Source organism: Colletotrichum spaethianum (genome assembly GCF_022836535.1).
Source record: "Colletotrichum spaethianum MAFF 239500 DNA, contig02, whole genome shotgun sequence".
NCBI lineage: Eukaryota > Fungi > Ascomycota > Sordariomycetes > Glomerellales > Glomerellaceae > Colletotrichum > Colletotrichum spaethianum.
In genome coordinates, this window is record NW_026054772.1 from 813,837 (window position 1) to 836,158 (window position 22,322).

The window sequence follows — 22,322 nt, forward strand, 5'->3', positions numbered from 1 at the left end:
TCCAAAGTGGATAAAGGGGGCCGTACCGCTCACAGTCACAGCCAGCAAAGTAGAGAAATGATAGCTACTACATTGCAGACATACCCCGGTCACACGATGCAGCAAGTGTAAACACAGCAAGGCTTCTCCGTGTTGTGCGTTTCTCCAATCTAGGCCTAACATCTTTCCCTTGATATATATCTCTATCCCATATGCTGATATGCGTCATCAAACCATCGCGAACATACATAAAACCGTAATAATAGAAAAGCGATAGAAAGTCGTCGAGGGACATCAAGAACTCTACCACAGAACCGTGGCATTTAAAATCGCGGCGTGACGAACAGAGACTCGCCGACATTACGTGTCTTACAGGACCTACCTCACTGCACCTTGAGCACCTTGGTCCTGTTCTCCTTCTGCTGCCTCATCCCCTCAACCCACTCAGCTGTCTCCTTCAGCGCTCGTCTAGGGTCCTTCTTGCGCTTGAGCAAAAACCCCTGGATTTCAGCGGGGCTGAACAGTCCATCGGGAATCAGGGCGCCGAACTCGGCCGCGATCCGTCGTAGCTCTTCGGCGTCGAACTCATGCTTCTTCTCGGCCTCTGTACTAGCCTCCGGCGACAAGGGTTTATCGGGAAACGATGACTTGGTGGGAGAAGCAGTCGAGGACGATGATGCGGAGGACGTGCCGCCGTTCACGGTGATGGGCGGCGCCGGGTTCATGGGGGGAGCGAGGTGTCCGTCAACGCGCTTGGCCGGAGAAGCGCCATCCGCCTCATACATGCGCTGGAAGAGCTCTGTCGCTTGCGAAGGGTTGCGTTGGTGAAGCCGACCTGCAGGTCGACGCGGCCAGGTCGGATTAGAGCCTCGTCCAGAGACTCGGGCTTATTTGTCGTCATGACCAGAATGCGACCCTCTTGTGATGCGACGCCATCAATGGCATTCAGGAGTCCGGACAGCGAAATGCCCTTCTTTTCGTCGTTCTTGGCCTCCTTCTTAAGGGCACGCGCGAGGTCAGACACCTTCCAGTCATCCTTGCTCGTCTTCTTGCTGCCTTCCTCTTTGTCGCCTTTTTTACCTTTGTCGTCGGAGGGGCAGCATCAACCTCTTCGTCCGCTCGGCTCAGACCTGCCGTGTCAATATCCTCGAGTAGCACCACACAGCGGCGGGGTAATGAGTTGAATAACGTCCCGAGGTCTTCTTCTGTCAACGTCGGCTCAAGTAGGGAGATGACAAAGATGTCCAGACCAAAGACGCCAGCTAATGCAAACGACAGCGAGGTCTTTCCGGTTCCTGGTGGCCCGTAGAAGAGATATCCGCGGCGCAGGGGAATACCACGGTTGGCGTACCAACGAGGGGTAGCCGGGTGGAGGTATTCGTTCATGTCCGCAAGCACCTGGCCCTTCTGCTTCGGGTCGAGAACAACAGTCCGCATGGGCCGGACGGGGCGGTTGGCGACCTGGCTCCAGTTGTAACGTCCGCCGTACCGGCGCATCGGTGCTGGACTTGGGCGTTTGATCGTTGTGCGAGCGTAATGGTCTTGGTAATAAAATTCCTTGACGAATTGTAGGAGTTCCTTGATAGGCTCTGGGCTCCGGCCGAAGCACGATACAATGAGGTCCTCCTCCTTTCTGAACGTCCCGTAGTTCGCTTCGCCGTCAAACACGTTCTGTAGCTTTCGCTGAAGTCTAAAGTAGCGGCCTTTGAACCAGAAGCCGTGGACGCCTACTGCAGGCACGTATCTCGGGGGCTGCAAATGTCAATACTCTATCATCATGATGTTAAAGGGCCGACTTACAGCTTTGGCCTCCTGGTTAGAAAAGTTGAGGTACTCCGTATTGCCGCCACCACTACCAGCAATGGTTCTTGTCTGCAGCGCCTCGAGCTCTTCTTCCTCTTCCCACGCGGTCTTGCTTACGGTTTCGGCCGTCAAAGACCGGGAGCTTGCCATCAGCGGCTGCAGTGCCAGCCACTTCATCATATGAGTGTAGATCTCATCGGTGCTTGTGATGTGAATGTTGCTCATGAAGTTCTCCTGGACCAGTCGGAAGATGGCGCCGTATACTTGACGGACAACTCGGTTGGTAGCCCAGAAGAAACCTACCAGAGTCAGGATAATGGTTGGGTCGATTCCCAAGTTGGAACCGATCATCTGATACAGTAACATCAGGGATCGGAAGACGGGGTTAAACTGGCCGCCTAGCATGGGCAATAGGCTTTCCATCATCTTGTTGTTGCCCGAGTACGATCTTCCGCCAGTCATGTTCTCGGCCATGGCTGATAGGTTGCCCTTGAAAAGGGTTGCAAAGTCCATCTTGCCCAGGTCTATCATTGAAACTGAGGGGCAATGGTGCATCCGGTGAGTGATTGAATGGAGGCTCTTTACCAGCTTATATACGCTGGTCCGAAAACTCGTGGCAGCAAGGGTGTTCAAATGGTGTGAACTGGAAGAGGCAACCAAGAGACGCGCTCACTCTGGGCGGACCCCTGTCTTGGCAAAGTCGACAAATCTGGGAAGTAGGTACCGTAACATAAGTGAGCAGCTAAGAGGAAGCGCTACTCTTGCAGGCAAGTCAGTTGTGCGACTAAAATCGGGACGGAAGCGTGAGGCAGACTAGGTAAGCAGGAAGGGCGGCTGCCTAGGTGGCGACTGTAGTCACACTCTGCAGTGAACGCGTCTAGGGAAACAAGAGAGTCTTGCGTGTCTTTGAGGTTGAATAGTATTGGACGGACTATAGCCAGGTGCATGCAAGAGAGAGGATGGAGGAGTACGTGGATGCCTCAACGTCATCAACAGTTCACTGGAGCTACTGTTGGTGCACAGATCGGGGAGGAAACCATTGGTTCAGCCCAACGGAGCGATGCAAAACTTGTCGGGGCGGGCTCTAACAGAAAACGACATGCAGCGATGTTGCACTTCAAATTGGCTGCGCCATCCAATCCAATCGTTGTGGATGGTTTCTTGGGCGAAGAGGCGACAGGACGTCTGCGTGTGAGTCACCCAGTCTGGATCTTGACCGAGACAAAGCATACCGGCAAGAGAAGAATGATTTTTAATATAAAGGATTATGAAGGAAGGCGGAGGCCTGGTCCGGGAACTGCCCAGTTCAAACCCGAGTAGCTCTGTCAAAGTGCGACGAAATACATACGCAAGGTTCTCTCGTCAGAAAGAAGAACCCGCCCGGGGGCGAAAGATGCAGGAGGCGTACCTAGGTGACACTGGGTACAGCACCCGAAGGAAGTCGGTAACAACGCCCCGTAACTGCTGGCTGCTGTCGCCTGTAATGCTGGAAAGCTGAGCCGCTTCTGGCCGCCACTAGGGAGGCTAGGCAGATGCCGCCTTATCCGCCTGCGCGGGGCCCACAGCGGCCAACTTGCTGTGTGCGGACCACTTGTTCGGCTTCGAACCAGATCTCAGAACTGGACTTCCTTACGCCAGTTACTCTACCGGCCTATAAGGAGGCTTCAGCTCTTGAAAGCAACGCCTATCGCACCGTCGAAATGCTGCAGGGGTTGCACAGAAGTCTTGAATCGTTTGTGATCTCGATCAACAGGAGCTGTACACATATGCCGATTGTGCAAAACATGTGAAAACCAGAACTGCAGCGAGGATACATCTCACCCTCAGATAGGGTTTGAAAAGGATGAATAGGAAGTTATGGGACGTCCGAGACCTTGGTATCTGTGCGGAACTGTTCCCTCAACGTTGAGCTTGCGGGACGCAGGTAAGGGGCAGTTCGAGGCTTGCAGATAGATGGATGGTCCAGCGGCCGTTTGTGTTTAACGGATAGCCTTGCATGTGCTAGAACTATCGTGGAAGTCGATGAGACGGAGTATTCACCGTCGAGCTCGTCCGCCAATACCCAAGGCATGTCGCTCCCATATCAGCACATACCATGTCTCACCGCGTCACTACAGCCTATCATGCCTTGTGCCAAATAGCCTCACTGACCCACTTTGTTTTGATGTAGTTAAGAAACTAGCTCTATATTTTCTCATCCTCTGGATCTTCACGCACGTTAATCAGAATCTTCGTCACTGTAGTCGTCGCCCTCGCTGTCATCCTCATCGTCGTTCTCCTCATCCTCATCGTCTTCGGGCTCCTCCTCGTCATCGTCGCCGCCCTTCAGGCCATAATCATCGTGGAAGTGAGCAAGCTGCTGCACGTCCGTCTTGTAGCCCATGTCCTTGAAGGCCTTCTCGATGTTCTGTACCCCTGTTAGCGAGTCATTCTGTGAGAGGTCCACGCGAGCTTACCTCTTGCAAAATCGGTGCACACGTAACGACAATGTTGTTCTTGCCCGGCTCAAACAGCGGCATAATCAGCTCCTTCAGAACCGTCTTGATCTGCTCGTTGGTCACATCTCGAACATCTCGCATGATCTTCTTATGCCAATCAAGCGGCAGACTGCGTACAACACCGAGCATAAAATTCTGCGCCGCTGCCGACGCCATCGTTGACTGCTCATCGGCGAACTGGACAACAACCTGGCTGATAGCGCCTTCCTTTAGGTGGCGGTCGATCTCGACCTCGCCCTCAGCAATCTTACGAATCGTCTCCCGCGACGCTGTAAACGCCTTGCTGACGTCTGGCGAGCGGTAGACCTTGTATTGGATCGTGCCAGTGTCGAGCTCACGGCCAAAGTATGAGCCGTAGGCCAGACCCTGACCGCGGACGGAGTTCCAGAGGGGCCCCTCGGTCGTCTCAAGGTAGCCAATAGCAACCATGATAGCTGGTAGGCGTGGGTCGTCAAAGGACGTGATGCCTTTGGCTGTGCTGATGCCGTAGGAGCTGTCGGCTGTTGTCATGGGAACAATGACGGCACCGACAGCACCGGGCTTCTGTCCCTCCTCCGTGAGGAGGGTATGCGGCTTGATGATGGGGATCAGCTCGTCAGATCCCTTGAGGTTGTTGCTGAGGAGGTCCCAAGCAGCGACAGGCTCAGGCAGGCGCGCAACATCAGCCGTAACTAGAACACGCACGTTGTTTGAGGTGAAGAGCGACTTCCGCAACTGCTCAAACCACGACAACACCTTCTCGGGATCGGAGGCGATGAGCTTCTTGAGGCGACGCAGGTAGATGGCCCTGACTAGTGCTCGCTTTGCGACAGAGTATGATTCCTTCTTCATGTGGATGGACATGTCGACCTCCGCTGCCATGGACCTGCCGTCGCGCTTCAGCTCGGGAATGTCGGCTAGGTGCTTCTGAACGCCTGCCTTAAGGCGCTGGATATCGAAGACACTGTCAAACATCATTGTTCGAATCCAGTTAATGGCAGTGGAGTACTTCGAAGGTTCGATCTGGAACTGAATCATGACGCCATCAGGATCACCGTAGTCCCTCGTAGAGCGCAGGCCATAGCTGATGGTGTCTTGCTCCAGCTCCATGACGACCTGTTCAAAACCGACCTTCTGTCCATCGCGCATGATCGGGGTGTTGAAGAAGTTGTCATTGAAGATTGGCAACAGAGGCTTTAGTTCGATCGGCACCTGCGACGTGCCTAGGTAGACAGTCAGATGCACGAAGTTGGTTGGCACACTTTCGAACTGGATGAAAAGGGGGTCTTGTCCCTGCTTGGCGTCATCGATAACCTTCTGCGCTGCGTTATCACAGAGACCAAGAGTCTTGGCTTTTCCAGATCGCGCCGTGTCCGACTCGATAAAGTGAATCGATTCGGTGCCCGGGACGGGCCACTGATCGATCACTGACGCGGGAATGGGCTCGTCGTTCTTGGCCTTGGCGGCATCGAGGCGCTTCTTGAGATCATTCAAACCTTCAGAGCCGAGCTCCTCCTTTCTCTTTGCTAGCCTCGCCTCCTCGTCTTCCTTCTGCTTCTTAGCAAGTTTCTGGGACGGCTTGCCGAGGATAGAAACGTGGGGAGCATCAGAGAGCCACTTGCGAAGGAAGTCTCTCCACTGTGCATCCGTCCACTTCTCAAGCGTCTCGTACTCTGACAAGGACTCCAAGTCCCTAAGAGTGGAGCCATCACGCTTGCCGAAAAGATAGTCCGTGATTATATTATTGGAGTAGAAGCCCTCTGACTCCTCGGCCTGGAACTTGACTTGCAGACGTTCACGGTGTATACAGGAGGTCAGGTACTCCATGTCCAGCGGCTTCGAGGCAACCTCCTTCAGTAGGTCGATCAGTCTCTTCTCGACAAACTCTAGCTTCTCCGTTTCGACACCAGTTGGCTGGAACCAGATGACGGAGTTAGGCCTTGCGTCCCACCAGTAGGAGACCGAGCTGGCAAGCTCCTCCTTCTCAACGATGACGTTCTCGAGGATTGAGACAGACGACCCGCAGAGATATGTCAGTAGCACGTTGAGAGCAGATGTCTCGATGATATCGGTGCAGCTAGGCCCGAAGAATGCCACGGTGATCTCGCCGACGGACTCATCCTCCTCAGGGAAGTCGGCTGTCGTGATGATGGTCTCCTTGAGCGCAGGAGGCTGTGCTGAGTCGATCCAGGGTCTGCGCCTCACGTCAGCATCACTACTTCGCAAATTGGGCGGCTACCCACCTTTTGAAAGGGGAGTCTAAGGGGGGCAGGTCGTCCTTGATGCTCTCCTCAAACTCATCGAGGATCTGCAGCAAGTTGTTGTGGTCCGCCTCACCGATGATGACCACGGCAAGGTTGCGGGGCTGGTACATGTCCCGGTGGAACTGTCGAATGCGGTCGGGTGTCAGGACACGCAACGCCTCGGTCATGCCACCGGTCTCGTAGCGAAAGCCCACATTCTCGGGGTACAGCAGGCGACGAGCCCGAAGGTCCATGATCTCGGCGCTCTTGAATTGAACGGCCTGCATCTCTGAATACACCACACCGGCATCGTTGCCCTCGCCGTCAATGTGGTGCACCTCAGTCACGCATGCTTCGTCGGTAAGAACAGGCAAGATGACATGCTCCAGATACACGGGCAGAATCTGAGAGAAACCCTCCCATCCGGCGCTTTCCAGGGTGTAGGCAGTGTGGTCCACCGCTGTCCAGGCGTTTGTGCCAGAATAGGCTCGGGAGGCCAGCTTGTCGAGGAGTCCTTTGTATCGGTAGTTCTTGGAGCCCATGAAGACAAGATGCTCGAGGGTGTGAGGGGCGCCAGAATCATCAAAGATCTCGGTTGCGAGGGTGAAGTAGCCGTTGGTCTTGGGGCCCTTGCGATCGGCTACGATCACCTGCATGCCGCTCCTTTCGGAGACATACTGGCTGATTTGACACGGGGCGTAGTCCGTCTTGAAGCTCTGGACCTTGCGGAACCGCGGCTGCGGTGTTCGGTGTTCTTCGGGCGACATGATGTCTGGCTCCGTGAGCAGATTGCGGAAAGTTCTGGGTGAAGAATCAGCTTGAAGCGGTGCTTGGCTGCAGGGTGCAGAAGGAACGCCTTGATATAGGAAACAATACGAAGAGCAGAGCCAAAAGAAGTCATAAGCAAGAGCAACAAGGGCCCGGAAACTCAGGGAGAGAAACAAACTGCCGCAAATAGCTGATCCATTGTACGAGTCTCATGATAACGGGATCCCTAATCCCTCACTCAGAGGTGACTGGGGTATCGGCGCCAAGCAACAGAGAGGGGCGACGAGAGCCAGGGAACGGGTAGATGCAGAAGATTCTAAGACTGTCGTCCATGGTTGGGGGGAAAGGTCCGCGAGCCAACCAAAGTTCTCAACATAATACATACCCTATCCTGCTAGATAAGCTCTCTCCGTAGTAGTGAAGGGTACAAACGCCGAGGAGTGCGATCGCAACGGCGAGTGCCACTTGGCTAGCTCTGTGTTTGAACATGTTGCTATTCCGGACAAGATTCCAGAATGTCTGCTTTGGGCTGACAAGTCGTCGTGTTGCGAGATCGTATTTAAGGAGTGAAGTGACGGACGCGCCATCGTGACCAAGGATACAGCAGGCAGAAAGGCAAGGACACTTGAACCAATCGGGGAATTCGCATTATATGTCGGGGGAGGAGCAGTGAGATGGACGAAAGGCGCAGCAGCTTACCTTACAGAATGGCAGTTTCCCAGCCTGATTGACAGAGTTGAAGAAGACCAATAAGGCTTCCTAAGCACACCGGCCAGCCCGAGATAGTAAATGAGGCAGCGGTTACCTAACTGCCGAAGAAAGAGCCCTGACTCAAAGATGAAAGGTTGACGGTAACACACACAAGCCGTCTGCTGAAGTTTCTGGTGGTTCCAAGTGAGATCGGGGGTATCTTTGCGCTACTTCTGTGAGTTGCCACAGCGTTTAGTCGTCGCGGGGCACAAGAATATGAGAGATGTCGCCGATATGAACTGTACGGTGCTCGCATTGGTCTATGTCCATCTGCCCCTCCATTGTCCAGGGCAAGGGACCGGTGGGGTTTATCCTTATTTTCTGATTTTCGCAAGTCATTGGCGGAAGAACGGCCTCCGATTGGCCGACTACCGCGCTGGGACGTGTTGAAGCGCCAGCCGCTCGGGACAAGCTCGGATGGAACCAGTAGGTACGTATCGACATGAGCAACGACTGTGACGTGGGTTGTGCTTTCGGGACAGCTATGCAATCAGTGTCATAATTGTATGTAGCTCATCGCCTGGTTTAATGTGGCATCACCACGACGAGGCGAAGTCCTCCCGTAGCTGTCGCTTAACACAAATACCGCAAAACCTTGCGAATATTACGAGACCCTACGTCAACCACAGCGAACTAGTAGCGAGCAGCCTCCAGCTGTCGCATCCCGAACCCAACCGCAATTCCACGGGTCCACGACATCGAGCGTCACGAGAAGCTATACGAAGCGTCAGCGCATGCGATCGAGACGTAGGAAATGGCTATCGATACAGATACAAACGCCTCTGCGCAAATTGGAAAGGCCATTGTCTCCTTCGCGCTTGAAGGGCACTTCCCCGACGAGCAAGTGTCTTCGCTGTCGCTATCCTCTTCCGACCTGTCACCTGCGATCGAGGCACTGGGGAAGGCGAAGGGGCACCTGGAGGTACGGAAGGTCTCCTATGGGTCACACACTCTTGTTTTTGACGCAGACATAGTCCGAAATCCACAAGATCAACGAGGAAACCAAGGGCGATGTCAGCTCATGGGTGAACAATGCAAAAACGCTCCAAGAAGACATCCTACGATCCAAGAGGCTGGCCGACGACATTGTCCGACAATCAGAGGCCCCACAGGTCTCGGGGAAAGCTATACAAGATGCCGAAGAGCATGCTCACTTTCTCGAGAAGGAGGTGGTGTACACAAAACAGCTTCACCAAGTGTTACGAGGCATACAGCATGTGAATGAACTCTTGAGCGAGGTTGAGCAGGCGATGAACGAGCGGCGCATCATCGATTCGCTTCGATGGTTGGAAAGTATGGCTAGCCTGTGCCTATAACTACGAGAGAAGAGCTGACATCTGCAGAATCGTGGGCAGAGCTCGACGCCATTCCCGTCAACAAGAAGGCTTGTCGAGTTATGAGGCTACTGGATCTACGAGCCTTCGAGCTCAAATCGCACGTCCACGACGTTTTTGACCATTTATGGGCGTCACTCGTTCACACAGACCTAGAAGCTGGGTCCCTCGCTATCTACAACAATCTAGATGGTATGTCCTCCCTCTGACAATAATCGGGCGACTAACAAGCCGTAGGTGAGCAAATGACCCTCTCAGAAGCCATCATTGGCCTTCAAGCCTATAAGGAGGTCGAAGATCGAATGGCAAGACTTTGGCATGATGTCGACAAGGCCATTGTGTCTCCAAGAATGGACGCCAAAGCTTTGTCACTGCCTTCTATCCGTGCTGATGAGGTTGGTCTCAAGCACTATGCACTGTTGTTAGCTGCTAACATACAACAGAACGTCGTCGAATTGCATGGAGAAGCCGGCAGGTCAATAGATGAGCTCTTGACAGACCTCCACAAACTGGTCGATTTCCTGGCCAAGAGACTGACGCCTGATCTCCTGATGTTCTTCAGTCCCATCATGATGAGCGACGTGGTACCAAGACTCATTCAGGTGTGGCTAGACTCAGCAGTGCCTTCGACACTGAAAGATCTAGACCAGTTTCAGGCTGTCATCCAATCTGCTCGAGCCTTTTGCGAGGTTCTCGAGGCCAACGGATTCACAGGGTTTACGGAACTCAAGGAGTGGGTCGGTAGTGCTCCGTCAATATGGCTTGCCAAATGTCGAGAGACGGCTCTCGATTCTGTCAGAGTCAAGATGTCCAATGGTCCGTTTATCCTCTTTTCGCCTCAGTACCATGCTAATAGCCCCTAGGCCTTGGTGCGCCGAAACAAGTGGAAAAGGTCGAAAAGCAGATGGTGTCGAGGTCCGAAGGCAAGGAGTTGACTGCAAACGGCGTAGCTGGCACTGCAACGGATGACGACTGGGGTGCTGCATGGGGAGTCGACGATGATGCAGAGCAGCCAGCTGAGGCAACAGGAAACGCTCAAAGCACTCAGGAAGAGGACGATGGTGCCGACGCTTGGGGCTGGGACGACGACGACCAGGTGGCGGGGGGTACGGAAGAAACCAAAGACCCGCAGCCGCAGCAAACAGGAGACGACGAGGACGACGCGGCGGATGCTTGGGGATGGGGAGACGACGAGACGACGGAGCCGCAGCCCGAACCCAAGCCCCAACTGGCAAAGACCCAGACCAAGAAACAGAAGACGGCGCCTACTGAGCCGGACGAGAGCAGGGAAATGGTCCTTAAAGAAACATATCACATATCATCCATGCCGGAGCCAGTGCTAGAGCTCATCCTGGCCATACTCGAGGATGGTGCGGCACTGACACAGCCAGAGTATGTCATAGCCCATGACTAAATGGCATCTAGCTAACGTTAACAGATACGAAAGCAGCCCCGTGGCAGCCGCGGCGCCAGGCCTCTTCAGTTTGCCGACATTTGCGCTGGCCATGTTCCGGGCAGTATCGCCGCACTACTACTCACTAGACATTGGCGGGAATATGTAAGTGGTTGCCCAAGACACCGTGCTCAAACTGACAAATGTAGGTTCCTCTACAACGACGCCATGTACCTGTCTGAAAAGCTGGCCGACCTGGCGTCAACGTGGAAGGCCCGCGAGGACCTGACGACTCGCGCCCAGAACATGCTACGCATAGACAACGACATTATCAGCCTGCAGAACTTTGCAACACGTGCATACACCAATGAGCTTGGGGTGCAGAAGACAGTCCTTCGAGACCTGCTAGGAGGTGAGCAATGTTCTAGCCTGCTGAAGAATGAAGTGCTAATGCAGGCCCACAGGCGATCAAAGTCTCATGCAACAGGACGAGCTGGATAGCTGCGTGGACTCGGCAGTAGCACGTGTCCGATCCCTGGCGGTGACATGGGAGTCGATTCTGGCACGTTCGGTGTGGTATCAGGCGGTAGGGTCGCTCGCCGATGCCATCTCGTCCAAGATCATCAGCGACGTGATGGATGCGTCGTCCATCGGCCAAGACGACGCGTACAGGATTGCGCAACTCATTGCAAAGATCACGGAGCTTGACGACCTCTTCCTCCCATCGCGATCAACAGGCCAGGGGGAGCAGCCTGGGGCGGACGAGATTCCGACGACGGCGCAGTACACGGCCACATGGCTCCGACTCAAGTTCCTGAGCGAGGTCCTCCAGTCCAATCTAAATGAGGTCAGGTACCTCTGGAACGACAGCGAGCTAAGCCTATACTTTTCGGCGGATGAGGTTGTAGACCTCATCGAGGCTAGCTTTGACGCTAATCCGCGGATGAGGGAAACCATCAGGGCGATTCGGGAGAACCCAAGCCCCATGCACGGCTAAGGGGTCCGATCCAGGGGCCAGAGGAAGACTAAATAGGATGACTCGAGGGCGGAGCATTTGAACCAGGGGAGCAACAGACATATAGCGTTTCTGATGTATTGCAATACACTGTGTACTGGCTGCATCTGATTTTCCCCTCCAATATCAACTTTGTACAACCCCCTTCACGCCTTCTCAATCCAACCACAAGCGGGTCGCACCCGTTCTGTACCTATAAGACCACACCTATCTGTGGTACAGCTCACGCCCCTCCCCATGTCTCTTTCGCGCCTTCCCCACACACACGCCCCCCTCCCTTCCATCTGTTTCTCTCCACATTCTCCAACGCGACGCGCTGAACCCTGTCGGCCTCGGCACCTTCCACCCCAAATCTCCACCTTTACCCCAACTCCTTCAGGAAGTTTCTTCTGGCTGGTTTAAGATTTTCCACCTTTCATTCGTTTTGTTTTATTCGACTCCTATCTTCTGGGGCCGTGAACCGACAGTGCATCAACCAATCTCACAATCCTTCCAGTAATCTCTCATCCCCCTCGAGATCGGTCAGTCATTGTGATCGTACAGAAGCCGACCATTGCAGAGTGGGGTTTCCCCCCTCTTTCTGCCCCCGTGCCATTGTCACGTTTCTTACATATGGTGTCGCTGCGTTTTCTTCACTTTCCTGTCGATCACGATCTAGAACGTTGGGCCCCTATCCATAGATCCGATGGTTCCGTTACAGCAAGTGACAGTCAAACACGCGACGGGATAGCAAAGGAAAAGCTGCAGTAAACTTAATTCCGCATCACCCCAGCCAGCTTCACAATTGACCGTATCACTCTTTACACCTTTTTTCCCGCATCTTGTGAGGACAGTGCTCAAGGCCCTGAACTGCGTGTACAGTAGGGGAACATCACCCAAGGCCGTTTGTACCTATCCCTAACCCGGTGGATTTCTCCCCTTAGCCCCAAACTTTACAAACAAGTTTTTCCACTCATACACCAACATCCTTCCTCTCACCGGGCGGGAATCGAGCCAAGAAAAACCCACACACGGCACATGGCGAAATGTTCCATGCATACCACACCACTTCACTTTCGCCCCAGAATACTACCATAATACAAGGCGCTACTCTAGTCATTGGAAATTTCCAACAGTTCGAACCGTACCGCACGCGTCGCTGATCTTCGCTGCCCGTCAACATCCCTACCCTGTCAAGTGTCCGACCTGGAACGTCTCTCCCCTGGCTCTATGGCCAACAAGCACGCCCTCCACTGTCTTTGTCACATTCTCTCTACAGTCATGTCCGATTGAATGAGTGCTGTCTAGGACGTTCCTCTCGACAACTCATCGAAGCAGCTGATTGTAGAGGTACTTCGCGATACCTCAATCTGCCTTGGCACTTGCTGTGGACATGTTCAATCCCTTCTCCACGCCCACATCACGCGCTCCCCCGCACCCAACCCTCCAATTCGCCAGTGTTATTATTCGTCCAGTCACTCCAACAGTGACATGTGTGTTTGATCACCTTCTTGTTGCTTGATTCTCCTACAGACATGTGCAACTCTAGCGAGATTCCTCTTCTCGGAGCCTCCTCCGGACGACACGGCACAGCCGGAGGCACCGTGGTGAAGCAAAAATCGAAGCATCTAGGGGGTGGGTTTTTTTTCTTCTTATTACCTCATTGGCCAATTGCCCTCCCGGTCAAGGCTCAGTCTGCCGAGAATACCGTCTCGCTCGCTTTCTCATTCTCTATCCACGGATTCCCACATTCCCCGTAGAAGACGTACGATGTACGTGCGCCCCCGGTACGAACGTTGCTTCTTCTTTGCTTTTCTGCAGCTTAGTAGAAGCACCCTTGCTGGTATCGCCGAGAGATGGAGAAGTTGAATGTCCATGTCGTTGGGCGTGAGACATGCCCGCAGCTGCGGCTGGGTGGGGTTCCGGGCATCAACACACCCCCGGGCTGGACCGCTCCAGCCCGGAGATTGCACATGTTGCACCATTGCTAATAGTACGAGATTTCTACTCCATTCCATGCCTCTTGGACAACCCATTCCCAATCCCAGGGGCCGAGTTTTCCGCGACGACCGTGTTATATGGGAGAAGGGGGGACGTTTGCCTGGGCTCGCTCTGGATGGGCATCGGAGAATGGAAGCTGTAGCGATACCTCACGAGGATTGAATGACTTTCTGCTGGGGTGAGAGGGGGAGAGCTTGAGCACAGAGCACACACGCCCACCCGGCCCGGCCGCGAACGTCCAGCCGCCGGACCTACCTACCTGGGGCCCCCATCTCCATCTCATCCATTTCATTGCAACGACATCACATGAACAGCACCCAAACTTCAATCTCCCCAAAACACTCACACTCACAATCCCACATTGAATCCTCCTACAGTAAATTATCTGATCTCGATCGACCTGGCTTGCTTGGCTCGCCCAGGTTCTTCCCCCCCCCCCCCCCCCACCCCCCGCGCGCCGTACACGTATTCGCAAGCGTACCGCAAAGTACATGCTACCCGTACCCACTCAGCTCCAGTCCACTTCGCCGTCTTTGTCTCTTTTCCCCCAGGCCCCTCTCATGGAAACTCAAACGCCCTTTCGCCCTCACACACACACACTCTCTCTCTCTCCGCCAAGCTAAACCTTGACAGCATTCCTCAGTCCTGAGCACACCCTTCGGGCTCCAAAACAAACAAAATTACCCTTCAGCAATCATATTATGGTTTACCTGACGCAACAATCGCCCACACGCCCCCTCTCGCCCAATAAGAAAGAAGGAGAAAGAAAAAAGAAAACAGGTAGAATAAGAACTGAACCCTCGTTTGAAAACTGAAGACCAAAAACCGAAAACTCATGGCCCAGAGAAAGATTCCGATAGCACTGTTCTCGTCCGTGATCATTAACAGGAAACAAGACACTTAACGGCCCGACAGGACCCTCCCTCCTGTCGTTGGTCGTGCAAGCCACATCGTAGTCCAGGCTCGGCGAACGCCTGCTGCCATGAAACAAACGACCGTCCCATCGCGTCACCTCACGTCAACGTCTCCCCGTAAACTACAAAACAGATACACCGTGATTTCCAGTGTCGGAATTGCAGGCGGAATGTTGGAATAGTAGTAATTGTCCTGCCACTCAGCAGCACAGGCTGCGAATGGCGTCCTGTTTCTCTCTCATTTCGTTCGTAAGCTTCGTGAGAAGAAAAGTAAGATGCTCATAAAAGTCGGAACGCCAGTTCACTTCCGTCAAGAAATACCAACCAAAAACATGCCAACACCCATTTCCCCAAGTTCATCTGGCGTATACCCTAAAACATTCAAACTCCCCGCCCGGTCCATCCATTCCAGACAATTATGCTTCATGTCAATGCTTAATCCTGCCATGCCAACCCCGGCCTGCGGACCTTCCAGGATCTCCGTGTGCCCCCAACTCTCCTAGTTAGCCCAGTTCACCAATCAAGTCCAGCACGTCTCAACCGCCCCCCCGTGAGATGCATACAATGTGCCGGTGTGCACATTGTATGCAAAAGTCAGTGGTTCTCTGCCAGTCCCGTCGTACACTGTGATCCTCTCAATCATGAAACAAAAAAGAAACTTTTTTTCCTATGGTCTTTACTCGACTCTTGCTTTCATCATGTCGGATTGATCCCAATTCTATAATGTTCCTGTGTCCATTCCTGACATGTGGTATATGCTGTCCGTTTCCCTTTCAAAGTCGACGCCCGGCCATCTGGCTCTCGGGGTGACTGTATGCCTGTGAATTCGCCGTCCCAATGATAAGCCCCCAAAATATACAAAGGAAAAGAAAGAGAAAAAAGAGACCGATGGTATCCCTAAAAGCCTCGCGTCCTTCAAGGAAAGCGGGTAAAACGAAAGAAAATAGTCGTAGACTACTCCAGGAAGTTCTCATCCATGCCAATAGTACGCCGCAGTCGAATGCCAAAGGGGGTATTGATAGTTGATAGCACATTAGGTCCAAAAAATGGCGCGCTGGGAATTCTGTCTTTCGGGTTCGGCCGTGTCGTGTCGCCCCAGGGGTGCAGCGCAGGGCCCCGGGTATTTGTCGTTAAATCTCTGTCGATACTGATACAAAACTTGGGGAATAAAATCAAACAAATTTATGCCAAGAAGCGAAGGGTTCCGAAGACTAGCCTTCGTAGCTCGATTTGTCCATGCTGGACTTGGGGCTAATGTTGTTGGAGCGCGTGCCGAACGTGTTGAAAACGCGCCCGACTCCGCGGGGCTTGGTGGTGCTGGCCGTCTCCGACTCTTCGTTGTGCTTCAAGAAGACGGTCTGGACGGAGTCGATGTTGACGCGGCAAAAGAGAGTCGAAAACAGGTACTGCTCGCCGTTGTGATCAAAGAGGGGGAGGGTGCGGTAGCCGCGCTTGAGACCGTTGAGCTTGGCGGTGTGCGTGGCCACGGGCGGGCGGTCGTTGTAGCTCTCGCCGTTGTGGGATAGCTTGACCGACCAGCGAACAAAGATGAGCTCGGGGAACTTGGTGGTCACCTTGAAGGTGAACTTGCCATCGAAGATCGGGTTGAAGCCGTTCTCCGGGATGACGCGGGTCCGGAACTTGAGAGGCGAGTCCGTGGAGGGTGCTTCAGTGTGGTCCGCGTCCCGCTTCTCTCTCTTATCACTGGAGTGGAACACCTCGACCTCGACGTAGGGGTCAACCGTCTTGTTGTTGGGCATGCCGTTGGGTCGCATGAGTTGCTGGGCCGAGATGACGTCGATGCTGAAGGTAACCTCCTGGCGTTCCCTCAAACCGGACCATTCCTGGGGCATCACCTTGATCTCGCGGAGCTCGCTGGGCTTGAGAACGTATCCGGACCGGTCGGTGCCGCTCTCGTACATGGCCTGGTTGAGTTGCATGCCGAGATCGAATGTCTGCCAGTTGAGCGCAGCCATCTGCACACCCTTGCGCCAGTACGTGACGGGGTTGAAGTTGTTCGAGGTGATCCGGGTGCGGTCGGGGTAGACACGCATGAGGTACCGCATGTTGTGGCGTTCAATGGCCCTCCGCTCCTCCTTGGACTTGCTGTTCCTCATGAAACTCGACTCCATGAACGAAAAAATGTGGTTGTACGCTTTGGCATCCGGGGCGTCGAACCCGCCAAACTTGACTCCGGCGCAGTACACACCCAGATCTCCCAGAACCTTTACTGTCTTGTTCGAAGACCGCCGGGGGGGACCCGCTCGCCGGCACTGTCATTGTCGCTCGTGCTGCTGCTCAGGGCATCCTGGACCTCGCCCTCAGTGATGGTGTTGACACGGCTCTTGCTCACGAGACGGCGGGACGAGTGGCTGGGGCTTAAAATAGGGCTCTGAGGCAGCGACTGAGACGGGATAGTGCTGTTGTCGAGCTGAACGGGCTTTGGGTACGGCGAGGTCAGGCTGTTGCCGCGACGGCGACCGGTCGTTTCGGTTGGCTTGGGCTCTGGGACGGGCTGTGGGCGCTTGACCTTGATCAGGACTCGTTCCTTGAGCTCCTCGGGGGACGGGAGCCTGTCGGATGAGTCGAGCGGCTCGGTGACGAGACGGGCACCGAAAGTCTCCTTGATGATGCGAGCCATCTCGGCCTGCTGCTGGGGGTTGCAGTGGACCTCGAGAGAGATCCAAAGGGGGTACTTGGTCTTGACAAAGGCGTACTTGTTGATCGTCGTCATAGTCTCCTGGAAGCTGATTGAGGTGGTGAGAGTCCGGCCGTGGTTGACGGTGGGTTGGCCATCAGGGCCGTCCCAGCAGTCAACCTCAACGCAGCGGCAACCACGAGCGAGTGCCGAGATGTAGCCCTCGACACTAGAAAGGCCAGCGACCTGCCGGCCCATCAGGTACGTGTTGTGAGAGCTGGAAACAAAGTATTCGTTGAGAGGTCGGTCAAGAGTGTACTCCTTGGGCTCCTTGTGTACGGGCAGGTTGTAGGTGGAGGTCAAGAACGCGGCAAAAGCCGCGTCGCCCATCTTTGGGCCGTCGACCTGGGCCGCGTCTGCATCTCTCGACTTGAACTTGCGGGCGAACTTGCTGTAGAGGGCCTCCGAGGCGACGATGTCGGCATCGACGCTTTCACCTTGGACATCGCGCAAAAAATCCAAGAACTCCTTGATCGTGAGGCCCGTCTCTGGGCTCGCGGCAATCTGGTGGTAGATCTGACGAATGTCGTCACGCCGTTTCATGTAACCCACAAAAGTCTGGAATTCGAAGAAGTTCAGACGACCCGTGTTAGTGACATCAGCCGCGTGGAATTTAGCTCGCAACTGGCTGGGCGACGCATGGATGTGGAGATTCCGGCAGACCCGCTGGACCCCTTCAAAGTCGATATCGCCGTCGTCGAGAGAAAGCGGCTTCTCACCACCCTGCTTGGTCATCTCATTGAGCCAGTAGTCGCGGATGGCTCGGTCGTTGAACGCCATCAAAGACGCCATCAGGTCTTGTCGGTGCTTGGAGATGGCCTCGAGCGTGGTGACCCAGTTGTAAAAGGTGCTGGCGTCGTCGGCCACGAGATGCATCATCTTGGTCTTGGACTTATCGGGCACCGAGTACATGATGGAGAACCACCGAGACTCTTCGGTCTCGGGCACGCCGTAGTCGATACGGTACTGTCGAATGTCGGAGCCCGTTCTGATCTCCTTGATGTCGTCAATGTATAGGCACTTGTGGGGCCTATTCTTGTCCCACGAGATCTTGGCCGCGTCCGGCTCGAGAACGAGGATGAAACGCTTCTTCCAGTTCTTCTTCGAGACCTTCCTGATCCAGGTGCCCTTGAGCAGCTGGAAGGGGATGACGGGACCGGCGGTAGTGTTGGAAGGGGAGGTGGAGCCGGCGAGGGAGGCCGTTGTGCTATTCGAGGATGATTCTCGGAGGGCCCCGTCGAGACCGCCAATCAACGACCGGAGATCTTCCATCTCATCGACGAACTCGTCGTCCGAGTCGCTATACGCGGCAAAGTCGGGCGGGGCCGTGGTGTTGCTGTCACTCCTCCTGCGGAGGATGCCCGGGCCCACGCTGCCGTCACGGCTGTTGGGGGCAGCGGACGATGTCCTGCGGCGGTTCTTCCAGGCCCTGGTCTTGTTTGACAAACGCCTCATGAGGTTGCCGCTTTTGCTCACGGCCTCGGACATGGCGCTGGGGCTACCGACGAGGGTCTGGCCAAGAGAGTTATCGCTTGTCTTCCTCGAGATGACCGACTCTGGCAGCTGAAAAGGGCCTGTTGGGAACTGGTCGTCAACGAGCTCACGGCCCCGGTGCTCGGGGGACGCCTGGAGCGAGCTGTTGGTCGTCATGACGGCAGCCTCTGGGGACATGACGGGGGAGCCTTGCTGTGAGCTCGAAGCCACCGAGGATGCACTTATGGCTGAAGCTGGTATGGTAGGGTGTTGTTGTTGGTGTTGTGTGTTGGAGGGGAGATTGGTCTGGACATGGCTCGGGCGAGTGCGCCTGATTTGAGCCGTCTGAGGTGTCATGGTAGGTTTAAAAAGGGGTGAGGGTGTTGGCATGTTTTGAGTAGAAGTAGGGGACATGGTGGTCGTGAGGGTAGCCTTCGCTACTCACAGGTTGGAGAGGTCCCCAGCGAGATCCGAGGTGGATGATCTAGCAGTTTATAGAGAAAGCGTAGCTGTTGGAGACGGCATCCTTGGAGAGGTGGTCGTGTGGAACGGCCCGTAGAGGGATAGGGAATGCGGGGAATGCGTATGAGAGGTCGATCCTGAGATATCGAGGTGGTCGTTCCACACACACGGCGCTATCTGGCAGGCAAGGGTTCCTCCGAGAGGGCAGCAGCAGGCGTGGGGAGACTGATGATCTCCTGCTGCAGTGCTGCGTGGGTTGCTGCGCGGTGCAATGCGATGCGGCGTACCAAAGGACCTGATAGACCACGCGGGTGGTTCGTACCGGTACACTGCAGGCGGACCAGCAGTCAGGCGTGGCAGCGCAGGGCGGACGGGCAGTGTCGAACTGAGCCAATCGAGGGCGCAGGCGGCCGTCGTTTCGTCTTCGAGTTCCTGCCTCTCTGGCCTTGGGGGTTGGATTTGGCGGGCCCAAGCAGTTGCTGCGAAGGCTCGCGGCGTGAGGGCGAGAGTGATGTGGCAGGTGGTATGCAAGTCGCTGATTCGGGTCTATTTCTAGGTTGGGGGAGACGGAACCGACAGCATTAGCAGCCCACTATGCGATGCTCCCGCAGCGGATGCTCGTTCGTTTTTTTGTGACCTTGGCTTCCTTGCCGGCTGGTTGAAGTACCAGTTCCAAATCGCGCAGGCTCGTGTCCAGCAGAGGATCGAACGGGTGGGAGGTGGTTCGGCGCAGCGAAACTTTTGGGATCCTCGGAAGGGTGCGCGCGGCGCAAGACGCAAAGCGGCAGTTGCAGGTGACTCAATGGGGAGACTTCTCGAACCCGGTCTGAATCTGTTGAGCGTAAGGTGAAGTTTGATTTTCGTTTTTCTTTTTTTTTGGGGGGGGGATAGGTCGTGCGTGTGTGCGGGAAGAGAAGAGGTTGTGGTCTGTTGTTATGTAGTTGAGGCAAAGGCCAGTCGTCGGCGGTGGTTGTGGTAGTTGTAGTAAGTGCGCGAGTACGGTGCGTGTGAGACTGGCTGGCAGACAGACGGAAGGAGTGTGGTGGCAGTCAAGTCTTATGTGGGCGGGAGTAGTAGCTGGGGCCCGGGAAATTATGAGTAGACGGGGCGGGAAGGAGGCATAGCCAAGAGCTTTATTTTGGAGTAAGGGCAAAGACCAGCACAAAAAATGTCAGGGTCAGGAGAGAGGGTGGAAACGAAGGGAAACGAGCAAGAGTACGGGCCCCAAAGAGGTGTGCTGGGTGTAAGGCAGAGCGAGGTACAGAGTAGAGTAGACACAGAAGGGGGGGGGAGTATGCCGTAGACTGACGGCCAGGGCTGATCTGAGAGCGAGAAAGTGAGAGTGAGAGACAGAGACACTCTGAGAGAGTTGGTGTGTTTGCAGGGAAGGTGTGGAGGTAAAACGGGAGCGAGCCAAGATGGGCGCCCAGATGGATGGGTTAGGAGGAGCAAAGTAGCGTAGTACACATGGCGTGGACAGGTACCATTCAGTCGCGGCATGTACGGTGAGGTACGGGGGTACAAAGCGTACACCGAGGGGGGATGGGGGGAAAGGGGAGGGGGAAGGAGTGTAGAGACAGAGAGGCATGTGTGCGTGCGATGTACCTCTGGCGAGACAAGGTACTGGGTGGTACGGGCACACCAGGATGGGGTTGTAAGGCCCAAAGGTTCGCGGGTAATGAGGGAGGACCAGACGAGGAATGCGAAAGAAAGATACGCGCACTCACGGGCCAAAGGGGACATTCTGACGAGATACCCCGCCAGGTACCACCACCCTTCCTTACCTTAGCTGGAGCTGGCAGGGGGGGGGGGCTGCCACCGCAGAAAAAGCACGGGAAGCGAGGAAAAGACAGGCAGACGCAGAAGAGGAATAAAAATAAAAGCGGATACGAAGGCGAATGGGGGGAAAATAGGAGGGTGACGGGGCGTGAGCTGGGAGACGACGCTAGACTCTCCAGAGCAAGGCAAGGTACGTACCGGCGAGGCTTGGCCCACGCCCGTCCCGTCACCAGCGGTCACCTCACCTCGAACCTACCTGTCTTTTCTGTCTGGGGTGTTTTGTCCGGGCCTCTCTGGTGTTTTCCTCTGTTTTCCATTCATTCTAAACGCGTCCCACGAAGCGGAGACGCTGGGCTGATACGGTTATTGCTGGGCTGAAATCCGGGAGGGGCTACCAAGTTACAGACACACACACACGCACACAGTCCTTTAGAGATGCATAGTAATGTAGAACGCAAGGTTGAGATGGAGACGCTGGGCAACGACAGCAATCGCAGTCTTTGACCACAACCTCAGAAATGCCTTGTACGTATTTGGAGACATGGACGTGGGGCCTGGGTTTGCCGGGCTGCTCGTTGGTGCCCTGGCCCTGGGACGACCTGGGGGAAAGAGAAGAACTGACAGGGGGATTAGGGAAACGGCACGAAATTTGGACAAAAGGGCTGCACCTGCACCGCTGCATGGCGGGCAGGCGAAGGTCGACATCGCAATGCAGCAGCGGATGCACAGAAGATGGGGAGCTGAGCAGAAACAAGGGAAAGGGAGCCTTGAGCCCGGGTTGGGGAGAAGGAAGAGACAGAATGGGAAAGAGAGAGAGAGGGTGTGTCGTCATCAAAGTGTGAAGGGGTGTGTCGTTAGAACAGTTGACGAATGGGCAAGGACGGGTTCAGGAGACTGATGGAGTCAGTACATCAGAAGAGGGTGCACAGGGAAGAGGAGGTCCTCGAGCCTGAAAATAAATAAAACTCAAGGAGGAAAAGAAGGCAAATAAAAAAACAATACAAAAAATAAAAACACCACACAAAAATAAGCGGAAGGGGACAGGGGGGAAAAACCTTCAGAGACTTCGAAGACCCACGACAGGGTTGCTTGCCCGTCTTCGCAAAGCAGTCATAGTACAACATTCTTCTACTGGACATGGCGATACGTACCCTTTTTTTTTCTTTCCCTTTCCCGCTTCCTCCCTTCCCAGTTCCCAGGCTCCTCGTGATGGGTAAACGGACTCCTGGGGAACCTCCGAGGGAGGCCTGAAGT

General features: G+C 54.8%; 5 protein-coding genes across 5 annotated transcripts; 1 reads left to right on the plus strand and 4 right to left on the minus strand.

Moving 5' to 3' along the window:
• Positions 1-362: 362 nt before the first annotated feature.
• On the minus strand, positions 363-2,295 carry ColSpa_01115 (putative mitochondrial chaperone BCS1-B; the record flags this gene model as incomplete). The annotated part of the gene is made up of 4 exons (XM_049267327.1): positions 363-767; positions 815-1,039; positions 1,060-1,731; positions 1,780-2,295. The coding sequence occupies 4 exons, from the start codon at positions 2,293-2,295 to the stop codon at positions 363-365; spliced, it is 1,818 nt and encodes a 605-aa protein (XP_049123284.1).
• A 1,913-nt stretch (positions 2,296-4,208) lies between these two features.
• On the minus strand, positions 4,209-7,269 carry ColSpa_01116 (uncharacterized protein; the record flags this gene model as incomplete). Its single annotated transcript, XM_049267328.1, has 2 exons — positions 4,209-6,453; positions 6,503-7,269. 2 exons carry the CDS (start codon positions 7,267-7,269, stop codon positions 4,209-4,211), a joined length of 3,012 nt encoding a protein of 1,003 aa, XP_049123285.1.
• A 1,505-nt stretch (positions 7,270-8,774) lies between these two features.
• Positions 8,775-11,744, plus strand: ColSpa_01117 (centromere/kinetochore protein zw10; the record flags this gene model as incomplete). Its single annotated transcript, XM_049267329.1, has 8 exons — positions 8,775-8,942; positions 8,995-9,313; positions 9,364-9,546; positions 9,592-10,170; positions 10,218-10,746; positions 10,793-10,912; positions 10,957-11,159; positions 11,212-11,744. The coding sequence occupies 8 exons, from the start codon at positions 8,775-8,777 to the stop codon at positions 11,742-11,744; spliced, it is 2,634 nt and encodes an 877-aa protein (XP_049123286.1).
• Positions 11,745-15,867: 4,123 nt separating this feature from the next.
• Positions 15,868-16,788, minus strand: ColSpa_01118 (1-phosphatidylinositol 4,5-bisphosphate phosphodiesterase 1; the record flags this gene model as incomplete). Its single annotated transcript, XM_049267330.1, has 1 exon — positions 15,868-16,788. One exon carries the CDS (start codon positions 16,786-16,788, stop codon positions 15,868-15,870), a length of 921 nt encoding a protein of 306 aa, XP_049123287.1.
• A 95-nt stretch (positions 16,789-16,883) lies between these two features.
• ColSpa_01119 (1-phosphatidylinositol 4,5-bisphosphate phosphodiesterase 1) lies at positions 16,884-19,025 on the minus strand (the record flags this gene model as incomplete). The annotated part of the gene is made up of 1 exon (XM_049267331.1): positions 16,884-19,025. The coding sequence occupies one exon, from the start codon at positions 19,023-19,025 to the stop codon at positions 16,884-16,886; it is 2,142 nt and encodes a 713-aa protein (XP_049123288.1).
• Between the last annotated feature and the right edge of the window lie 3,297 nt (positions 19,026-22,322).